Raw genomic sequence first — 22,757 nt, forward strand, 5'->3', positions numbered from 1 at the left:
TCCTCATTTAATTAATAATTTCAATTCTTAATGTTTGAATTAACAAAGGGCATTTTCTGGTATTTTGAATGTTTCACCATTCTCTGCCTTTTGCTTTATATATATAGATTATCAGCTTAAATAATTACTAAAAAATAGTCTAACTGTTTAACAAGTAATTATTTTACTTATTTATGAAGAATAGCATTTCAGGAAAAAATAAATAACTAAGAACCATGTCTTCTAGAGAATTCACAAAACTAGATCGATTAATCGTTAATTAAAATTAAAAAAAGGAAAGGTCCTGAAAAAAAAAAGAAAAAGGAAAACCCATGAGATCCCACACATCCGTACGTGCCTACGTGGCAACCATGTAAAACCAATCAGAAAAAGCGGAAGAAAAGAAAAAGGAAAAAAAGAAAAAGAGTACAAGTCTTAAAAACACAACGATTATTTTCTCTCGCGCTCTCCCTCTCCAGAGTCTGCACAGCATAAACCCTAAAATCCAAATTGGGAAGATTGGGTAGGTTTTTGCCTTAGTTCTGGTGTCTTCGTCAATCCAAGGTAACAATAACTTCTCTTATCTTTGGTTTCGAGCTCTTAGCTTCTCCATTTCATTATATTTTACTCATTCGAAATTCGAACCCGTTTAAGATAATTTTACGTAAATTTGCTCATTCGCAATCCTACATACACAAACTTAAAAATGGGTTTTTTCTTTTGTTTGTGTGGAAGAACCTTTTGCTATAGTTTTGTTGTTGTTTTTATCTGAGAAAGATTGGGATTTTAAGATGATGCTCTATTTATGTTGATTGAATTTTCGAAGAATAGGCTTTAAAAAGGAGTGGGATTGGCTTTAAGGATTAAATGTTGAATAATATACACATATACGCGTGAGTGTGTATTTGGTTTTCTTTTGCTGGTATTATATGTGTGTGTGTGGTTTAATTATAATCATAATAGAAAATTTTCCAATTTTTTGTTGAATTGGTGAATTTCGTAGTAAGCAAAGAAGTAACAAGGAGACCACTCACTTTGTTCGTATATTGATGAAGTTTGGGAATGATTGAGGTAGCTCTAAGAAGTGGTTAAGAAAGTCTTCTAGATACTAAGAATTCCTACACGAAAAATTTCGTTATTCTATATCTTTCAAACTTGTGAAAGTGGAACAAGTAATAAATTGGTTATATTTCCAATATAAAAATATGATACAGTTTTTATAGTTCAATGATGAATGAAAGTGGTTCTTGTCATGTCGTAGATTTTGAGCTTTTGGTAAATTCAAGAGAATGATGGCTTATGATAAAATTGTTAATGGCGAGGCCTACATTGTTTTCCACTGTAGTGTGTAGATATATGATAGCGTTCGGAGGACTTGAGAGTGATTGGAAGAACTCTGACATTTTCATCTTAAAACTTTATTACATAAAGTTAGATGAGTTTCACAATTTGGACCTCATCAAGTAAGTCAATTAAAGGATTATTAGATTTGGACGTTCTCTTGGTCATCATGTTTTTGTACCTGAATCATAAGTAGCTTTACTGGGAAGACACAAATTTGACTTTTTGCACCGTTATGCAAGAGTATTAGAGAAATAGAAATTTCAATTTGAAGGTGAAGATGTAAATTCCACTATGGAAATAAAAAGTTAAAAGTTGGGAAAAGGAAACAAGAAAGAAAGTTTGATTTAGTGGAAGATGAGGTAGAGTGTGTAAAAAAACGATTGTGTTTGCTTACCTTGTCCTCTTCTATAGCCGTAATGCTAGTAATTGAATCATTACTGAAGTTTACAGTTCTGTAATCTATCATGATCATGATTGGATGCTATGCTTTCGTTTATGGATTTTAGTTTTTCACTTTGTGTTTACAACTCATTTCTTATATTATTTTACCTTGCTACATCATAGTCTATGGCCTACTGTTTCTGACCCATCTTGGCGATCCATGAACAGGAAGCTTGTGGACTTTGGTGATATAGTCTTTATTGTTATCAACCACTCAAGTTGTTATATTTGAATTATTTTAAATTGGAGAGCTCAGATACATATGGCTGGTTTTTTGCCTGCTGAATCCTCTCATAGTGAAATGAGTGATGTTGGTTCTTATAAAGATGGGCAGGACCGGCTAGAGGAAGGAGCTTGTTGGTACTTTTATAGAAAGGAGATTGAAGAAAATTCTCCATCTAGACGAGATGGCATTGACTTAAAGAAAGAGACATATTTACGCAAGTCATACTGTACTTATCTACAAGATTTGGGTATGAGACTTAAAGTGTGAGTTTTTTAGCCTTATCTCAAATTTTGTTTTCATTTTTCCCTTTATCTTCAATGAAGTATTATTTCTATCATTTGTGATTCCATCTTCTGTAAAAAAGGGAAAAACAAGAAGATTGCTATACCATACTAGAATAAAATGTAACTAGTAAAAATTAAATTTGTGTCACTCAATTAATTTGTGTTTTTTAGTTCATTATTGGATATAGTTTGGGGCTTATAGTTTAGCGTTTAGTCAAGATTTAGGGATCCAAATCTTGAACATCCTGTTAAACCTTTTAAGCAATAATAAATCTTAAAAGTCCCTATTCAACTCTATAGCCATGCCAAACCTTTTATCAAAATAACAAATAAAAAAATCTGTGTTTAAGCCGCCGTAGAAGGCGTTTGAACACTACAATGTGTAGTAAAAAGGCATGTGACCCTTGCACGGGTTTACAAATAAATAGAACTCTATTCGGTTTATGATTGAAACCCAAAGATTTTGTGTGGGTTTTTTCTTTTCTTTTATAATTTACAAATAATTAGTCTAATATTCGTTTGAACCCTAAGAATTAACAATTTCTTTTTCAAAATTTGTCAACTGAGAATGGATTGTGTAATGGTGTTGTACAGTAGGTTCACGATTGAACTTATATCTACTATTGATGCATTATGAGCATACATAATCTACACTCATTAATAAATTCTGGTTCATTATGAATGTACATTCCTTAATGAGTGCATATAGTAGGCTTGTATATAAGTCATTCTGTAGCCTATGAGGGGCACTAAGATTATGATATTTCAATAACAAATTTCAGGGAGTTTTCATATCTATCTTTTATTTTCCTATTTTTCCTGGAGTTTCTAGGTCCCTCTAGAGAGAAGTTTCCTGAGGATTTTATCTCTTTTAGTGCTTCCAGTACATTTATGTAAATTTTACATAACATCATCATTTTTGTCTTGGTCGTGGAGATTCATCCAAGACCAATGTCACTGACTAGAACGTTTCTTTCCATCAATGGTCTCTAATTAGTTTAAGGCAAAAAGACAATTAGAATGTGTAACAACGTAAATTTAGAGGCCTAGATTGCTTCCGTGCACCGGAGATGATGTTTGAAAACGTCAGGAATTCCATTGAGAAAGAAAGATTCTTCATATAGACCTTAAAAAGATTAAGATGATGGGAGACAGTCCTGATGAAGTTTTGTTCCTCGCATCTATCTTTAATTTTTCAATGATCTGATTAACTAAGTTTGATGAAATTCTCACTACTTTTTATCAGCTTTGTGCTTGTCCTGTTATTACTGCAAAGCGAATTGTTCATATTTTTTAGTGTTTCTATATTGATTTAAAGTTTGTGTATTACTAAGGGTCCATTTGGTAGTGCCCCAAAACTGTTGTGAAAAATAAATTGATTGTATTTGTTAATGTTTATGCAGGTAAGTGTAGTTTTTAGGTAAATGCTATTCTAGAAGTGATATTGCAGTATAAAGGAAGAAAAGAGTAATGCGTTGATAGGTTTAATTGGTAGTAAGATGATATGAGTGAAACTGTCAAAAAACAAGTTCAAAGCATTAGTAGCTTTTTAAAGTATTCTTTAAATTTTTTTGTGAAGCACCTAAAGATGTGAAAGTAAAAACAGAAGCAGAAGCAGAATCATCTTTCTTCGAACTTACCGAATGCTTAATTGGGTAGTCTCAAATGCAAAAAGAGAACCCTGTTGAAATGCAATTCAAAATTGGGATTAACTCTTGGATAACGTGTGAACATTATTACCTTAGGCACGTTGTATATTTAATGTACCTTTTTAATCCTTATTTGTGTATGAATTGAATTAGGATTATTTATATCTTCTGTGGGTATAGTCAACCTGACAAAAAGCGGTGGTAATATTTTCTGAAATGTCATGAGAGGTTGTTATATATATCTTTAAGTCTCATTAGTACAGAAGGTATCCAGCATGCTCTTAGTTTTCATCTAATTGGTGCATGATTTTTAAAACAGAAATAACTTTGAGTCGAATGTTAATAATCATGTAGGGTTGAAAGGCTATTAACCACCGGAACTAACATTTTAATCTCTGACTGCATAGTAGGGTTGGATATATTTTCTTTTTTCCCTTGTTTTGACTTATTGATTCAGCGTGATAACGATCCTGGATATTTCTTTATGCAGACCCCAGTTGACAATTGCAACATCCATAATTTTCTGTCATCGATTCTTTCTTCGTCAATCACATGCAAAGAATGATAGAAGGGTGAGTATTGAAAACTTGAATGCCCTCATCCCCTATGGCTAACTTTGTCTATGTATCTATATCTGAGTTAGCTTTCAACTTTCTACTTGGGGTGATACCTAATGCGTTGTGTTAGCTGTCGTTGGTGCATCTGTTTAGCCTTAGTGAACTTCTTTTTATGAGTTTACGTGTTTGAAGATTTCAAATTTTAGCTATACTACTATTCAACTAGGGTCTTAATTGCAACTTCTGCCAACTTCTGGATTCAACTAGGGTCTTAATTGTAACTAATTGGTGTCATCTGCTTTGGCATGAATGCTCACCCATTCGTTTTCAAACCCGAAGATTTGTCAAACTTATGTTGTAATTATATTGTTAATGGCGTGCAAGGTGATGGGGAGAATAAGTTGATTCACAAATTCGAGTTTCTTGTAATTTGTTAAATGCGTCATACTTTTTGATAGACCTGCGAATAAGTGATTATTTTCATTACTGGACCAATAATATTCAGTTGTCTAGCATATGAATGGTTGTATGCATGTAGTAGATCTTAGAGTGGATACATTAACCTCCTTGGCTGACAAGTATGCCATGATGTTCTTGAAATTCCCATTATTTTGGCTTCAAAGTCCCCTCTTAAAGGATTTAGGGTACTTTTTTTTCTTGGATGGGATGGGTGATAAAGGATTAAGGTTAATAACTGTGTATTGATTCTGCTGGAGTCAAATCTATCACCACACTAATTTCTCGAACTTAGCACAGAGAAGATAACCATACAATTTGTTTCTTATTGGAAAAAAAACCCAAGAATGACTTATATTGCTGCAAAGTTCAACTTCATCCTTTGTATATGTGCACCTGTGGTGTACATGTGTGCATGTGTCATAAAGAGCAGGTAGAAGATTTAGGTTTCTCTTCATCTTGGTGTAAGAAGAAGAGTAAGAGAGAATCAATGTAAGACTCACATAGGACAAATGATCAAATTCTGTTCACTAAACTCAATTAAAATGTGCCGCAGACCATCGCAACAGTTTGTATGTTTCTTGCTGGGAAGGTTGAAGAAACTCCGCGGCCACTAAAAGATGTTATCCTTGTGTCTTATGAAATTATTCATAAGAAGGATCCTAAAGCAGTACAGAGGATCAAGCAAAAGGTAGTTTCACTGCAGTGCCTTTATGCATGACATTCCTCTACCTCATTTGTTAAGATTTTTCCTATTGATGCTACTTATCTTTTGTGAACTCATTCAGATCTTCATAATAATTTTTTTATGTAGTCATGGCATGTGTACCTTTATTTTTGCTTCTCTACTATATCACAAGTTCTCAACTGCATTTGCATGCCCCCTTGGTAATAGAATGTGGAAATGTCAACTTTCCCCCTACAGTTGGGGCAGACGTGCACAATTGTGTTGCAACTTGCTATACTACTAGACTGGACTTTGATTAGTTTTTTTTTTTTGTTCCCTTTTCTTTTTACGTTTGCTTTTAACTGAAAACGATACTATTTCATGATCCCAGAATATGTCTTGTGTATTCAGTTATGTTTTCCAATTTGTCATTTGTGTTATAATACAAGTTGAAATCCTGCAGGAGGTGTATGAACAGCAGAAGGAATTAATTTTACTTGGAGAGAGGGTTGTTCTTGGGACTCTTGGTTTTGATCTTAATGTACTCCATCCATATAAACCTCTCGTGGAGGCAATAAAGAAATTCCAAGTAGCTCAAAATGCCCTTGCTCAAGTTGCATGGAATTTTGTCAATGATGGGTATGCTTGTCATAGTTAATATACGCTGCTCATTTTTTATCTTTCTTCATTTCCTTCTTGAACTTGGAATGTGCCGTGCAGACTTCGGACATCTCTTTGCTTGCAATTTAAACCCCACCACATTGCAGCTGGTGCCATTTTCCTTGCTGCCAAGTTCCTAAAAGTAAAGCTCCCATCAGATGGCGAGAGGGTGTGGTGGCAAGAGTTTGACGTCACCCCACGCCAATTGGAGGGTGGGTGTCCTCGTTTTAATTCAGTAGGTGATGCTACAGAGCAATTAACAGTGTCCTTACCCCCACACTTATCCTTCATCAATCCAGATTTTTCTTTTACTTTTGCCCCTCTAATTCTTTTTTTTACTCTATATAGATTCGGGGTTTGAGGAAGAACTACAAAAATCAAAGTTTCAAACAAATTAAGAAGATTGTTAAATATTTTGTGAAGACATCGGGTGTCAGCTTTAATTGCATTCAATTGTTTTATGCAGAAGTAAGCAATCAAATGTTGGAACTATATGAACAAAATCGAGTTCCAGCTTCTAATGAAGTTGAAGGGACTGCAGCAAGTGGCGCTGCTCATCGGGCTCCAGCAAAAGCTACAACTAGCAATGAAGAATATGCTACAAGCAACAGTAATCTACAGGGTGGTGATACAAGACCTGGAACCTTGAAGCTTGCATCATCTAGGCCAGAATCTGAGCAATTAGATGTTGGAAATGATAATGGACCTCCTAGAAATACCCAAAGTTTAAATAATGACAACAGAAGTACAGATATCAGAAATGCTCCAGACCACAATGTGAATGTAGCATTCAAAGATAATCAGTACTCTGCACCATTGTCATCGCACCAGGAGCAGATGGGAGATGCTCAAAACGTATCAAAATCTGGTTCTGAGGGCCGTTATGAAGAAGGTCAAGAAGATAATGGGAAATTTGACACAAGAGAAGCAGGGGAATTGAAGGCCAAACAATTTGGCCGAAGTTTGGAAAATGGACAAGGTGCACTTGGGCAGTCACCTCAGGATGTAATAAAAAAGATTGACAAAAACAAGGTGAAGGCAGCACTGGAAAAACGAAGAAAGTCCCAGGGTGATGTGACTCGAAAAAAAGATTTGATGGATGAGGATGATCTTATTGAGATGGAACTGGAAGATGGTATTGAACTGGCTGCTGGGAGTGAGAAAATCAAGGGAGACAGGAGTCAAAGCTGGGTTAAGTCCTCAAATAGATCAGAAAATGAGGACCTGCATCAGGGAAAACAACAAGAGGATGCCAGTAATGGTAGAACTGATTTAAGCAATGTGGAAGAAGGTGAGGTTTCTGCACTTGCTGATGGTGGCCAAGGATATCATTCTCTCATTTCAAGTGACCGCAAGAGAAAAAGCCCTCCACTCAATGGTGTAGAGAAGAAGCAGCGGTGTGATTATTCACCTGGAACTGCCCACCATAATCAGTTTGATCATGCAGAAGATCACAGCGAGGTTGGCCGGGTTGTACACACAGAAATGGATCACAAGAGGCAAGTACAAGAAAATCATGTCTGAGGTGGTGTGCACTGCTTGCAGTTGCTGGAGAGGTCTTGATTTAATGACGTGCAAGTTCTCTTCATGTCCAAGTGTATATTGTGATTTCTTCGCAGACCGCGTCCTTGGTATGCTCTAATCCTTTTTTGATGTTCCCCAGAGGCACCCTAAGATATGTCAGTGCAATCCGTTGGCTCGGTGTCTTGACTAACTTCTGTGTATTCCTTCCCCACTGATCTTTTGCGGATATATTGGCATGGGAGCGAGGTTTATCAGTCCTGAATAGGTGCTTTTCCATCTCATCTAATTCTTAGAATGTTTTGGACACTATATTTATTGATGGTGATGATACAAGTAGGGGAAATGGTTAAATGGCGAAGAAACTTTTGACATTGTTGAATCCAATCAATTATATATTCAATGGTTACAAATTGCGCATCTCTTTTTCTTTGCACTTTCCCTTGTTTTTTTTTTTTTGACCATGATTCTTTGCCCTGACCTCCTCCCCCTCTTTTCTCAACCCACTGAACTCTGGGGCCATCTGAGCAGCAAGCACATGTCATGACTTAGTTGGTAGGTGCACAAAGTTGTCTGGTAAGGATTATGTGATACCTTTCGTTTTGGGCCTCACATTCTTATCTGTACGGTTAAAGATTATGCGGAGTTCGTTAACTTTCTAAATGACACACAAATTTCCATCTCATTTTTAGGGTTTTAGATAAATAATTTTATATAAGCATGATCAAGTGAAAACTCACAATTTCTATGTCATAGATGAATAAAGAGTATTTTGCGAATTTCCCCTAGAATTTGTAAGTAATTTTCAGTTTTCCCTATGTTTTTTAATTATAAAAGAATAAATTAAAGATTCGAACTATTGAAAATGGCAAACGTGCCACCTACCATCTGATTTTACCCTATTTGATCCAATTTGCCGTAAGGCATTTTTGAGGGCAAATTGATCATTTAATAGTTCATTTTGGTCATGAAGGGCCAAATTGAATTGAAAAGCTCTTGTACCAATTATAGTCAACCAAAGGGTTACACACAATGATTTGAAATATTGGGAATTCGACAAGTCTTAGTGAAATTGACACTCGAGTCGACAAATCACTTCTAATTTTGAAAGATACTTCAACTCCATAGCTCAAGAAAACGAGTCTTGTGGTGAGAGACTATGAGACTTAAAATGATCAAAATGCTCTAAAAAATGAACTATGTGACAATAAATTAGATGAAATATAAAGAAATCTAATGATAGAAGTGACATCGTGTTCGAATATTAGTTATTTTGAAAGTGACCAACAAATTAGGTGGAAGTTGCAGAATCACTCGTACATAAAATCATGATGATTATTATATATCCATGGTGGCTTATATATGCTACCACTGGATCACTTGTAAACAAAATAGAAAATTTAGACCCAAAAAAGAAGAAGGGGGAAATACACAAACCAAAAGAAAAACCCACAAAACCCAAAAGCAAAAGGAGAAATAAATAAAAGAAACCAAAATACAAAATTCACAAAACAGGAAAGCCATCGATCTCTATTCTCTATCGTCTCTCCCTCTTGCTCGCTTCACAGTATAAAACCCTAAGTTCAAATTGGGAAAAGTCGACACTTTCCTGCCCTGGGACTCTCGCCTTCATCAATTCGAGGTAACAATCACTTGTTTAACTTTGCTTTCTGGTTTTCGTATTTTTTCTTTTTCCGTATTCAATTGTGTTGAAGGCATCGTAGTCTTCGATCCCTATCTAAGCTATTTGTATCAAATTTAGGTTATCTTTTACCTTGCACATACTCAATACTGGGTCTTTTCTGCTTCAACAGCAAAGTAATTGCTTGCTATAATTTCGCGGAACATGTGTGTATGTGTGTCTTATTTTCCCCTGGCTCATTGGGAGAAATTGAGTTTTAAGATAATACCCAAGTGATTTTCAGCCATATAAGGAACAATACATGATATTTCTTAGTAGAGGAAGCCCCAGAAAAGATTCAAAGGACCAAAGAACCGAACTTTTGAAAAAATCAGTTGGTGGGTGCTGAAGTTCACAGTTTTCTAAACCAATGTGTCTCATTATTTTTTGCAATGTTATTTTTTATGAAGTTTTTTGTGATGCTCATACGGCCCACTGTTTCTGACTTGATAATCCATGTGCAGGAAGCTGCTGGAATTTGGTGATTAGTCTTCACAGTTTCCATATTGATGAACTGTCTATGTCAGAGTTATATTAAGTGCTGAACAGAGATACATATGGCTTCCTTTTTGTCTGGCGATTCCTCTAACTATGGTATAAGTGATACTGGTTCCTATAAACACACTCAGGATAAGCTAGACGAAGGAGCCTGTTGGTACTTTTCCAGAAAGGAAATTGAAGAAAATTCTCCATCTAAAATAGATGGAATTGACTTAAAGAAAGAGGCATATCTACGCAAGTCATACTGTACTTTTCTACAAGACTTGGGGATGAGACTTAAAGTGTGAGTTTTAAGCCTTATCCATTATTTCCTTTTCCTTCACCCTTTATTTTCTAACAAGTAGTTTTACTGTTGTTTGGTTGTCATTTATTCTCATTCTCCTACGGCATAGTGGATTTGAAACCATTATCTTGTTTTGTGACTCAAATTCTACCAAATCAAATAATTTATGATCAAATATTCAGCATTATGTTGATCCTGAACCTTTTATTATGCAGACCCCAGGTAACGATTGCAACAGCCATTATCTTCTGTCATCGATTCTTCCTTTGCCAATCCCATGCAAAGAATGATAGAAGGGTGAGTATTAACAACCTGGAATAGCCACCATCCCCTCTGGTTTTCTAGTTTTATTTGATATATATTTGAGTTTGCTTAAAAATTTCTAGTTAGCGCATTTTGTTCGCTGTTTCTATTGCATGTTTTTAGTCTCTATTTCACACGCATATATAAATGCATATATGTCTGCATTCGTGCGTGCCTGTTTGTTACACACATGACTCTTCCTTCAGCAGGATCTCGTTTTTTGGGATGTGAGAGGCCATTCAAAAGGGCTATATTTTGCTGTTTGAACTGCCTCTCACAAGTCATATCATGTGGCGTCCTGTTGAATTTATCTATATGTACATATATTGTGAAGGCATAAATGGCTGATTGTAGTTATTACAAGTGTTTGTGGTATCCAGTGAAGAAGTAAGATGTTTAGCCCCATGCACGTTCTTTCTTTTTCAATTGATGCTTTACCCCACCTTCCCTCTTACTGGTAGTCATTTGTGAGTGTGATTCAGATGAATGAAAACCTCAGTGTGCTTGGAGTATTATGCCTTTCATGGTTGCAGGATTCTTTATGTGGGGTGCACAAAGGTTTTTACAACCGATTGATGTCAACCTCTTTTGTCATGACTTTCATGCATATTACTAGAATAAGCATTAGAGTTTTCTAATCTCTATTGTACTTGTATTGCAAATGCCATGCAAGACAATTAGTATTAATTGATATAAGGAATTTCATTGCCATGCGATTTCTTTACTAGGCTCATGCTTTCTATTAGACCTTTGATCTTCATTGTGTGGCATATATTATAGCTTTGAGTGGATCAACCAACCTCATTCAATGGCTATCACAATAACTGTTTTCCATGATGTCATTAAAGTTACCATAGATTAAACATAGAATCTGTTCAACTAAGCCTTAATCATAATCCTGATTAACTGGGACATGCATCATGTCCCTGAAATATGCTGGTACAAATTATTTACATAGTTCGATTCTGGAGATCTATTTTAGAAATATACCAACACTTGCATTCTGGAAAGAAAACTCATACTGTCTGTTTGTGGTTGCAATTCCACATGATGGAGTGATCGAGTTTACATTTCCTATTGGTGTAACCTAATATACAATTCCTCTTGACTTTGTATGATAGTTAACAGTGATAATTGAATTGCTACACCCGCATATGAGATGCAATCTTTTTATGTTTAGGGGTATTTTCATTTAAGTATCTATCTAAGAAGAAGGAACATATGAAAGATTTAATTCGAAACCTTGATAATCTTTAATCCAATGAATATGAAGCATCTGAGGTACAATATTCGTGTCTTATCTTTTCTCCCTTTCTAGGCTTTCCTCATCGCATAATGTATTCCATAGGTAGCTAGTCGGTCTTCTCTACTTTCTAATATTGTGGAATCTTAATATCCATAGAAACCTGAATGATATTAATTATTTTCTTCCCTTATTTGATTAAAATTTCACTTTACATTTATTGTGATTTAGATAGGTCATGTCCTTGTGAATCCTTGGTTAGTTATTCGTGCAAGTCTTGCTATGCCCCCTTAATTGATAACCCTTCTCTTCCTATTTTTCAACCCATCCTTAATGATTTGAAAGGCTAGAGCACCTTTTTAGGTACGATTTTATGATTCTATTATTGCTCATGGGAGAGTAAATACTTGTGATGTTGTTGGAAGGAAATAGCCTACTCCTATTTATCTCCTCACTGGTGTGTACCATGTGCATAAGGCATCCAAAATCACTGATCAGATTTTTCCTCGTTGCCCTATTGCCTTGAGTTCAGGGGTACAAGCTATTCCTGTTAGCGAGTTTGAGCTGGGTGGTCCACCTGCTTGTGCTTGGAAAAAGACCAAAGTTTTAGTGGAATTGTAATGTGTTGGCAATTTTCTGTTTGGATGGAAATGAGTAGCAAGATGTTTGTGGGTAAGGGTCCGTAGGCAGTGGATTCTTATGTGATAGGGTTGCCCGTCATTATGGGCTTCAGTTGTAGATGAGTTTAAAGTTTGTTCTTTCTTTGGAGACAACTGTGTGTTTGGGTTTCTGTGTATTATGGTAGGGCCTGGTTGTTAGATGTATTTGTTAGTTCTTTTTAAAGGTTATATTGCTTTTCTACAATTGTAATGTTGGGTGAACCCTCAGTGTGTTGCTGCTTCACTGTTTTTGTATTTTGAACTTTCATTTGTAGACTTGTTAAGTTTCCTATCCCACAAAAGATTAAGGTGAAATTAATTGGGAAAAAGATTCGTATCAAAGAAAAAGGGAAGATGTTTTATTTTATTGACTAAATTCTATTAAACTGTTCTGCAGACCATTGCAACAGTGTGTATGTTTCTTGCTGGGAAGGTTGAAGAAACTCCCAGGCCGCTGAAAGATGTCATTCTTGTCTCGTATGAAATTATTAATAAAAAGGATCCTGCAGCAGTTCATAGAATCAAGCAAAAGGTAGTTATCAACTTATCACTATATAATGCATTCTGGTGAAATGTGGTAGAGAGGTGTTTTAGTTTTAAGATTCTGGTTGTTGTATTTTTGCTGGATTTCTTGTTCACCGATCTGTACATTCTGGTGATTTTAATAAAAGTATGGTTTCTTACTAAAAAAAATTATCATTAAGTGCTTGCACTTGGCATTCCTGTACTTATCTATCAACACATTTATTGATGTTAGTTATGCTACTTATTTAGTTCTTCCTAATTTCTGTAAAGATAATCCTGATGTGTGCACTATTATTCTTCTATCGTTACCCTGGTTTTACTATTTAGAAATGCCAACTTCCCCATATAGGTTGAGCACAAAGACTGCATATCCATGCTGCAATTGTACATGTCAAGAGGTGTAGCCAGTTGCTAAATCTCCTAGACATAAATCCAACTGGCTTTGATTAATTGTTCTCTCTCTCTCTCTCTCTCTCTCTCTCTCTCTCTCTCACCTGTTGCTTTTTCCCTTTTTCATTCTAATGTTTCTTTTATCCCAGAACTACTATCCAAATTTGATTTTAATTTATTGTTTGCTTTATAATGCAATTATTTATCTATTCTCATACATTTGGAACAATCATGCAGGAGGTATATGAACAGCAGAAAGAGTTGATTTTACTTGGAGAGAGGGTTGTTCTTGCAACTCTTGCCTTTGATCTTAATGTAAACCATCCATATAAACCGCTGGTTGAGGCAATAAAGAAATTTAAAGTAGCTCAAAATGCCCTTGCTCAAGTTGCATGGAATTTTGTTAATGACGGGTATGGTTCTCTGAGTTCATATATCTTGCTTGTTCTTCTTGGCCTTTCTTCAGTTTCTTCTTGAACTTGGAATGTGGCATGCAGACTTCGGACATCACTTTGCTTGCAATTTAAGCCCCACCACATTGCGGCTGGTGCCATTTTTCTTGCTGCTAAGTTCCTCAAAGTAAAGCTTCCATCAGATGGCGAGAAGGTCTGGTGGCAAGAGTTTGATGTCACCCCACGCCAATTGGAGGGTGGGTGTCCTTGCTTTATTTCAATAAGTGATGCTACAGAGCAATCATTAGTGTCCTTTCCCAGCCTCTTATTCTTCATCTGATGAACTTACTTCATCACTCTTCACTCTTCCAATATTTTCGGCTCTCTTATTCTTTTTGTTAGTCAGTGTGAAACCAATCAATTGCGGGGATAAAATGTTTTGGAGAGGAATGAAATCTCTCCCTCTGTTTCTCCCTTCCTCCTCCGTTCGTACAATCCTGTGATCATGTCTAATGTATTTAGTTAATAATCTTATTAAATATGTTGGGTATCAGTTTCAATTGACCATTATTTGCTGCAGAAGTGAGCAATCAAATGTTGGAACTATATGAACAAAATCGGTTACCGCCGTCCGCTAATGAAGTTGAAGGAAGTTCAGTGAGTGGTGCTAATCATCAGCCTTCTGCAAAAGCTACAACTAGCAATGAAGAACATGCAACAGGCAACAGTCATTCGCAGGCTGGAGGTACAAGACCTGGAACCTCAAAGCCAGCATCTAGGCAAGGGTCTGAGCAGTCTTATGTTGAGAATGGTGGACCTGCTAGAACTACCCACAGTCAAAGTAATGACTACAGAAGTGCTGAAATGAAAGGTGCTTTGGATCAGAATATGGATGTTGAATTCAAAGATAGTCAACCCCCCGAAGCAGTTTCACTGCACCTAGACAAGGTGGGGGAATCTCAAAATATATCAAGGTTTGTGTCAGAGGGACATAGTGAAGAGCAAGAAAGAGAGAGCAATGTTGGGAAAGGTGAAACAAGGGAAGGATGGGAACTGAAGGATAAACAATTTGGCCGAAGTTTGGAGAATCGACAAAGTGCACATGGCCGATCACCACAGGAAGCTATAAAAAAAATTGACAAGGACAAGGTAAGGGCAGCACTGGAGAAACGAAGGAAATCCGTGGCCGATGTGACTCGGAAGACAGATGTGCTGGATGAGGATGATTTGATTGAGAGGGAACTCGAAGATGGTATTGAACTGGCTACGGGGAGTGAGAAGAACAAGCGGGACAGGAGGCAAAGCTGGTCAAAGCCCTCAAATAGGCAAGAACATGAGGGCCTGCATCAGGGAAAACATCCGGACGGTGTTGGAGATGGCGGACCACATTTAAACAATATAGAAGAAGGTGAGGTATCAGCACTTGATGCCGGACAAGAATTTCAGTCACCAAAATCAAGCAGTCGTAAGAGAAAGGCAGGAAGCCCAGTAGCAGTTCCTATGGAAAGGAAGCAGCGACATGATTATGTGCCTGGGCCCCATCACCATAATCATGGTGATTATACAGAAGATCACAACAGGGTGGGCCGCTCTGGCCATACAGAAAGGGATAGCAAAAGGCATGCACCGGAAAATCATGTGTGATGAGTGTACTGCTTGCCACAAACAATCCTCGGTTTCTGTTGTGATTTCTTTGGTGATGATCATGGGCACACTCTCCTGTCTTCTCCCAGCTTTTGGGAAAGTATTTATGTGCTCTAAGGCTCCTTCAGCTTGATGATTTTGACCAGCTTCCATGTATACTACATCCTCTGCCCTTCAGAAATCTCTAAGAGGCATATCAAAGTCCTAAGTGGACTATACATAAAGGTTCTTTTTGAATCTCATGTCTTTCTAAAGATGTTTTGGATGTAACCGTGTACGATGTATTTTAGTTTAGATGATGATAATTTGATTGTAGAATCATAGTAGTAAAAATAGAGAAGAAACCCTTCGATATTGTCTAATCAATTCAGTTTAGTATATCCATCTCAGTCGTATATGGTTGAAATGGATTCTTGTTTTTCTTCCTTTCGTTTCTCGTGCCTGTCTTCCCCTTCCTTTGTTCAAACTAATGTGAAATGTTGGATCTTGTATTGGATTATATTACTGTAAACTTCACAATAAATATACCACACATGTACGTATGAATCATTTCCTCCTAACTTCTAGAAATTGCCTAAAATTCCTTCTATAAAGCAGTATTTACTTGCCACGTTGTCTTCTTACAAAACTGTGAAGTATCATCATTAATAGTCTTCAATCTCGTAAATATGTTTCTATAGGCTATCTTTTTGGTGCTCCATTTAAATGACTTGTTTTTAACAAATTAATAATATGAGTGAATAGGTAACAAAACGTGATTGTCTCACGAGTTTGCATGCATAAACTGACAAAAGTTAATTTAATTCCTTTGGTAGAGAAGTGTATTGCTACAAAAACAAAAAACGGTCTGATTCAATATTCTGAGGTCAAAATTATATATCACGAAAAGTAAGTTCAAGTCTTTTTCCTCTGCTCAGTGCCATTTCTCGGGATGATGGTCTCATCATTACCTTCCATGTTCTCTATCTTCCCTTTTACCTTTATAGGCATCAACATCTGCACTTCTTCTCTTGTGCACTGGTTCATCTCTCTTGTTGCGTCTGTCATCATCCGCATATCTCTTTCTATACTCTATATCATCCCTCCTCTCTGCACTTCTCTTTTTATACTCTCCACTGTCCCTCTTTTCTGAAAGGCTATCATCAGCCACACTTCTTTTTCGGTACTCTCGGTCACTACCCCTTTCTGCAAGTCTATCATTATCTGCACTCCTTTTTCTGTAATTTTCATCACCCCTCCTCTCTGCATAATCATCTGCATATCTCTTTCTACTCTCCCGCTGATTCTTATTATCTACGTTTCTTTGCCTCTCCTTATATGCATCTCTATCACTATCTGCACTCCTCTTTCTGTAATCTCCATCACCCCTCCACTCTGCATGGGTACCATCATCAGCATATCTCTTTCTGCTTTCACGCTGATCTCTCCTATCATCTGTGCCTCTTTCTCTGTCCTTATGCCTTTCTCTATCCCTTTGCTCTTCAAGATAATCTTGACTGCTTCTACTTCCACCTGATCGATTTGCTTTACTGTCTCGACTTGAATCCTCTCTATACCTACTTCTGTCACTGTGCCTCTCCCTATCACTTGAGTCTTTATGTTCTTGATCCCTATGCCTTGGGTCTTCGGAACTCCGCCTATTTATCGTTTGTTTCTCGACTCCGCGGTCATTTGGATTGCGACCTTGATTTCTCTGTTCTTGTCTTGGACTTTCCGGAGTGTCTCCATCAAATACCATCTCATAACTACAACAACCATTTTAATATCAGAAATACAATTACATAATATATATATATATATATAAGAGAGAGAGAGAGAGAGAGAGAGAGAGAGAGAGAGAGAGAGAGAGAGAGAGAGAGACAGCATGCAAGACTACCAACCTAGAGTTGTTGCCTCCACCACGCTGTGCATTGTCATCCTTTAATATGTACTTTTGAGGTTGCTGTCTGTTGGCAGAATCACCAGTGCAATCCTTGGCAATGTGATCAAGCGCACCACATTTGAAGCAACCTTTGCCTACAGCCACAGAAAATAGAAAAATATTAACCCTAGGTAGTCTAACTACAGAAGGATCCAAAACAATTTCGAATACAGGACACATTCTATTCTTGATGCAAAAGTACGTCAGATTGCCTTTAGCATATGCCATAGCAACGCACATATAGCAAATTCCTTCCAGTAAAAAACAACATTCAGGCATTTACTTATTTAATTTTCTCCAAACAAAACATTCCTTTGAGCGGTAGCAGGTGATTAAGCAATGATGTATGTTTGTTTCCTGCATCCTTTGAAGTCTATACCTTTGCCCATTTGTTGATCTTTGCGCCTGTACTGGGACCACAGCTTTGCAACACTCTGACTAAAATCCACATGTATTCTCCGGTCATCAATTAAAGCATTATCCATCTACCAAAAATAAATTCAATAAGGCAAGGAGAGCAAAATGGGCTCATATATAAAATAGAGTCAAAGGATCCCACTCCTTATTTTAAAAGACTGCCTACAAATGGGAAGCCTTCAGCAAGGTTTACATAAGTTCTGCAGCAAGTATTTTTACAACCCTATTGCTGAAACTTGAAAGGACTATCTGAGCATGCTTTTAAAAAATACATGTGGAAACAAAGCATGCCAGGCAAGGATAACAAATCTATAGCCTAAATACGAAAATGTCAACTGTTTTGTTGCATGAATACAACAAAGTTTTTTTTTTTCCTATCCTCTACAATAGGTTAATTTCTTTTAACATACCTTAAAATATGCTTGTTCACATGCCTCTCTGGTCTCAAATTCTGGCATTACAAAATATCAAATATGTCAGTGATTTGAGTACACAATCAGAAAATCAAATACTACTTTAAAAAAATTAAAAGGAAAATAACAGGAAACAAGTAAGCAGAAGGACAAAGAACTTGATAGTACTTAAGGTTGACCGATAAACTTGGGCACAAAACTTAAAAGGATAGGAATATTGAAGGAACTCATCAAACAAAGGTGCTAAAACCATAGGTTACCAGGCACAGCAGATAAGAGATAGTCAATTTCCTACTATAAAACAGAAAAATAAGTAATCAAATAAAATACTCACCGATGAATGCATAGCATAAGCTGTCTCCAGTCTTGAAATCACGGATTATATCAGCCCTGTCATCGGTAACATATCATCAATTTGCATCATTACAATCCCTAACCCACCCACTGCACACACTACTAATAATTAAAGAACAAGATCAATACTTACGCTTGCACAGTTCCAAAACGCGAAAAGATTGTGTGCAAGTCCTCATCCTGCACCAAAAGCATACAATTATGTGCACCACACCACAAGTTAAAACTATTAAAGGAAATGGAAAAAAGAAAAACAACTTACTTCTGTGACTGGATTCAATTTACAAACAAAAAGCACGTTGTCAGGAGGCTTTATCTCAACATCAGGAATATCCCCAATCTGTTAAACAGACGTGGCAAGAAAAATGGGAAAAAAAGGATTAAGCTGTGAATACACAACATCACACGCTGCAACTAGAATAATGGAATTATGGTTGACGTGCTTACACTCTCAAGTACAACTGCACTGGAATGTGCGTCTTTGGCACGAAGACGCTCTTCAAGTTCTTGTGGACCTAATTGTTCATCCAAAGGAACCCAGTCATCTTCAAGCCGCACATTATCCTCAACCTAGTCAGAATAGAGATAAGTAAGAAGTTTGAAGATCTGAGAACATATATAAATTGTTAGCCCTCATCCAAACGGCTTAAGCTTTTGAGAAGGGTGGTAGACTAACAAACTTTATCGTTGTATCAAAGCATAAGATTCTGAGTTCGGATCCCTACAATTGCAACTTTCCAATAAAAGTTTAATTTTCAAAAGTTGGGCTACCTAATGATAGAGACCCAGACGTAAGGGTAGAGTATAAAATAACTATTGCTTCACAAAGCTTTTGGACATAGTGGTCAAATATAAACTTTATCAGTACTAGCCAAAATACGAAGAGTGTTCATACTAAAGATCGGCAACCATGCTATTTGGGGAACGTACGATTTCAAGTGTTATATGAGCAGTTCATGTTTCATTTTTATCCTCATTTTGGGGTTTCACACTGCACGATAAATGTTGAAAAAAGTTGCAATTAGCCACTACCTCATCCTTTGGTTTTCCTTCTGGGGAGGCATCAGGAATTAACTCAGCTAATTGCGAAGGATCATCAAAAGGATCGTCCAAAATGTAAGTATGCTTGATTCTGCTAACACAAATAAAATATAATTGTAAGCCATAATGAAGCCAATCTAGCTTGAAACAAACATGTAATTGAAGAATATATTCAAGGAAAAACAGGAACTGACCGGATATTTTTATAGGGTTTGTTTTTCTCATCCACATAAGCCTCATTGATCCTTGTCAAAGTCTCAAACCCCTCTGCTATCTCCCCAAAAACCTGCATTGACATACATCACTTAAGTTATCAAAGAAAACCAATGGCAAATTGCAGGAGCACAAACGTAAGCTTCTATTTCAGAACTACCGACCGACAAGACTACTTCTAAATCATACATTTCCTCTTGGGTTAATTAGGGTTAGACCAACTGAATAATCACTGGACATGCATATGCCATCTGCTTGCAGATTTTGCAGAGTTATTGGAAGAGACTATCTGTTAGCATAAATATATGTAATACACTCTACATAAACACACACAAGGAAGGATAATCATGCAACCCCATCAAACAGAAGAGAACGCTATTGTACAGGAACAATCCTATGTTCACAATATGAAACACAAGCCCTAAGCATTGATGCATAGGAAGGTGATAACAATATCTGATTTTCCACATTAAGTCAGTGCATCAGTAGATTGACATTCCCTCTCCCACTATCCAGCATTTTCCAGCAGATGTAGCAACAAAGAAATATTGCCCATTTTTATTCATTATATTTTTAAAGACATCCAGACCAAAGAAACTATCGTACATGCAATATCACAATATTTAGTTGTCACTTGTCTGCCCCTATCAAGATTGAAGTCTCATTGACCTGAGCATCCATCCACCCAGCAAGGAATTTAAATTTAATAAAGTTTCTTATATTTGACAAAGTTGAGAAAGAGAAAACAATTCAATACATATAAATAGTAAATATTAGTAGATGGGACTGGAGACTTACTGTGTGCTTCCCATCGAGATAGTCTAGATCATCACGCAATGTTAAGTAGAACTGGAAAAAAAAACAAATTAACACATCACCGTAATGTAATTGAAAAGTGAAAAGTTCAACATTAAAAAAGCATAAGTTTGATACACAAATCAACTAAACAAAATCTTATTCCCAAAATTATTGATGCAGGAAAAACTAGCTTATACCAGAAAAAGAAGAAGCAATAATCTTATACCTGAGAAGCATTGAGATTCTCTCCAGCACTAGCCATGGAAACAGTTCCTGTCTTAGAATGCTTTAAATCATGATGAATCTCATCATTGAAAAAGCGAGCCTGATCACCATATAAAAATCTGAAAATAGAACGTGGTCCAAGGTGAGTATATGGAGTAATTTAAAAACTGTAGTCACTTATCATTAAGTACAGCAATTGATAACTATAAACACATGCAACTTAGTGATTTTCACACTCCCATTTTGTTTGTTTTCACTCATCTCCTTGTTTGTATGCTTTGATTCACCTTTCGTTGACTTAATTACCAATGCAATGAGGGAAGGGTGCAAATGGATAAAGTGGGAATGTGAAAATAGCCATTCATGCAGTAATAGTTGTTGATGTGAGGAAGGCAAGAAAGAAAAAAGAAGCAAGAAGTGTAGGAAGAAAAACATATTTCAATATTTTGGCACAACTAAAATATTCTCTGCGAAATAGCCATAGCACTGAATAGCTCAGGCAGACTCCTTACTTGTAGATTGAATCACCACCGGAGCCTGTTCCAGTTGGGTCACCAGTCTGTGCAGTAAAATCCTTCTGAACCGTGTGAAAAAGACACCCATTATAATACTTTATCCTGAATCATTATAAAGATTAAAGAACAGAGAAAAAAAAAAGATGATATACCAAAATTGAGAAAGATAATACAATTCATAATTAAACTCAACAAACTCAAAAAAGTAAGCATTCAAGGAGAGAGATAAATTCCAACCATAAAACATTAGTCTGATTCTTAATATTATATTCCAATCAGCCATGACAATAACATGCCAAAATTTCTGGGGCGAGTAAGAAACTCTATAATCCCTAACAAGCCTGTAAGCAATTGAAAATAGAAACTAGTACTTAATCAAAGTTTAAATACAATCGCAAGACTCATTGAATAATGGAAATCCACATGAACCCAGTTTTATGTTCTCAAAGTTCACATATTTAATCCATAGCTGAAGTAACAAAAAAAAAATTTGGCTGCTGAGAAAATACATGAATTTAACAAAATGAAAAAGAAGCTCAAGGCTTAGATATTTATTTGTTTGTTAAGTTTCTTAACTGAAAAAAAAACCTCTCCTCAATCTACATATATTAACACAACGTAAAACAAAAGTAAACTGAATAGTCTTAGTTAGAGGGTAGTGAAGATAAACTTACTTGCAGAGCTTTAAGAAGTTTTTACAAGTCAGAGGGCACTTGTCTGTGTGCAAATCCACAACTATCTCCCCTAAGCTTGTCACTATAAGCACTGACATAGTCTCTCTCTGTATCACACGCAAGTATTAAATTTATTAACTAATCACCCAGAAGAAAATTATATATTTTTTCTATAAGTATTCAATTTAAACTGAAACCAACTTATGAAAATTATACCACATATACATATGTATAACTGACAAATTCAATTGGGCCCAATCTAATCTGACAAAATACGTTTTCAAAGATTAGAAAACGCAAAAGAAAAGAAATTTATTCATATTTTAATTTATTTTATTTTCAACAGAGCTTGAGCACTAAGATATCAGAACTAAACCCGCAAAATGCATTATCTTGACATAAGATTGAAACTTTAACAACCCAATATTGCATTACAAAATAAGAAAAAAGAAAGCTTAAATCTCTCCCCTCCTCCCCAACTTCAAAATAAAAAAGGTACTTTAAATCTAAAAACCACAGCTGGGTTTCGACAAACCTGTTGTTTTTCCTTGTTGAAGCTGATTGAAGGACTATTATTGCAAGCCTTCTGCGATGTAACAGCAAACCCTAAACTCCAAACCCTAAATAGACAGCACCAGGGAACAAAATTTCGCGGGAAAATTACGATTAAAAGTAGCGATTTGAGAACTCACTCAAATCTTCGAGTTACGTTCAGAGCAATTGGAAGCAGAGGGAAAGAAGGGAGAGAGAGAGAGAGAGAGAGAGTGTGTGTGTATTCTTG

The 22,757-nt window shown here is 36.3% G+C and overlaps 3 protein-coding genes across 8 annotated transcripts; 2 read left to right on the forward strand and 1 right to left on the reverse strand.

The window, feature by feature from the left end:
* On the forward strand, positions 67-8,206 carry LOC18779472 (cyclin-T1-3). 5 transcript variants are annotated; one of them, XM_020561970.1, is made up of 7 exons: positions 67-543; positions 1,933-2,253; positions 4,414-4,495; positions 5,493-5,627; positions 6,067-6,242; positions 6,324-6,498; positions 6,612-8,206. In XM_020561970.1, the coding sequence occupies exons 2-7, from the start codon at positions 2,027-2,029 to the stop codon at positions 7,785-7,787; spliced, it is 1,971 nt and encodes a 656-aa protein (XP_020417559.1). In that variant the 5' UTR covers positions 67-543; positions 1,933-2,026; the 3' UTR covers positions 7,788-8,206. The 5 variants fall into 5 exon arrangements, with proteins under 5 accessions (XP_020417559.1, XP_020417560.1, XP_007213589.1 ...); XM_020561971.1 differs by having other exon boundaries at positions 68-543; positions 6,324-6,502; positions 6,730-8,206; XM_007213527.2 differs by having other exon boundaries at positions 68-543; positions 6,324-6,475; positions 6,730-8,206.
* Positions 9,024-15,904, forward strand: LOC109948942 (cyclin-T1-3-like). The gene is made up of 7 exons (XM_020562897.1): positions 9,024-9,426; positions 9,930-10,249; positions 10,465-10,546; positions 12,852-12,986; positions 13,607-13,782; positions 13,867-14,018; positions 14,342-15,904. Exons 2-7 carry the CDS (start codon positions 10,023-10,025, stop codon positions 15,403-15,405), a joined length of 1,836 nt encoding a protein of 611 aa, XP_020418486.1. The 5' UTR covers positions 9,024-9,426; positions 9,930-10,022; the 3' UTR covers positions 15,406-15,904.
* On the reverse strand, positions 16,092-22,753 carry LOC18780337 (peptidyl-prolyl cis-trans isomerase CYP59). Of its 2 annotated transcripts, XM_020562895.1 has the most exons (15): positions 22,512-22,753; positions 21,977-22,083; positions 21,300-21,404; positions 20,789-20,906; positions 20,563-20,613; positions 19,746-19,837; positions 19,543-19,642; positions 18,958-19,080; positions 18,773-18,850; positions 18,644-18,690; positions 18,491-18,546; positions 18,154-18,194; positions 17,706-17,811; positions 17,286-17,421; positions 16,092-17,150 (listed from the first exon to the last, which is right to left on the reverse strand). In XM_020562895.1, exons 2-15 carry the CDS (start codon positions 22,072-22,074, stop codon positions 16,352-16,354), a joined length of 1,950 nt encoding a protein of 649 aa, XP_020418484.1. In that variant the 5' UTR covers positions 22,075-22,083; positions 22,512-22,753; the 3' UTR covers positions 16,092-16,351. The 2 variants fall into 2 exon arrangements, with proteins under 2 accessions (XP_020418484.1, XP_020418485.1); XM_020562896.1 differs by lacking the exon at positions 22,512-22,753 and having other exon boundaries at positions 21,300-21,364; positions 21,977-22,045.

This window comes from Prunus persica, chromosome G4, assembly GCF_000346465.2.
Source record: "Prunus persica cultivar Lovell chromosome G4, Prunus_persica_NCBIv2, whole genome shotgun sequence".
NCBI classification, from domain to species: domain Eukaryota; kingdom Viridiplantae; phylum Streptophyta; class Magnoliopsida; order Rosales; family Rosaceae; genus Prunus; species Prunus persica.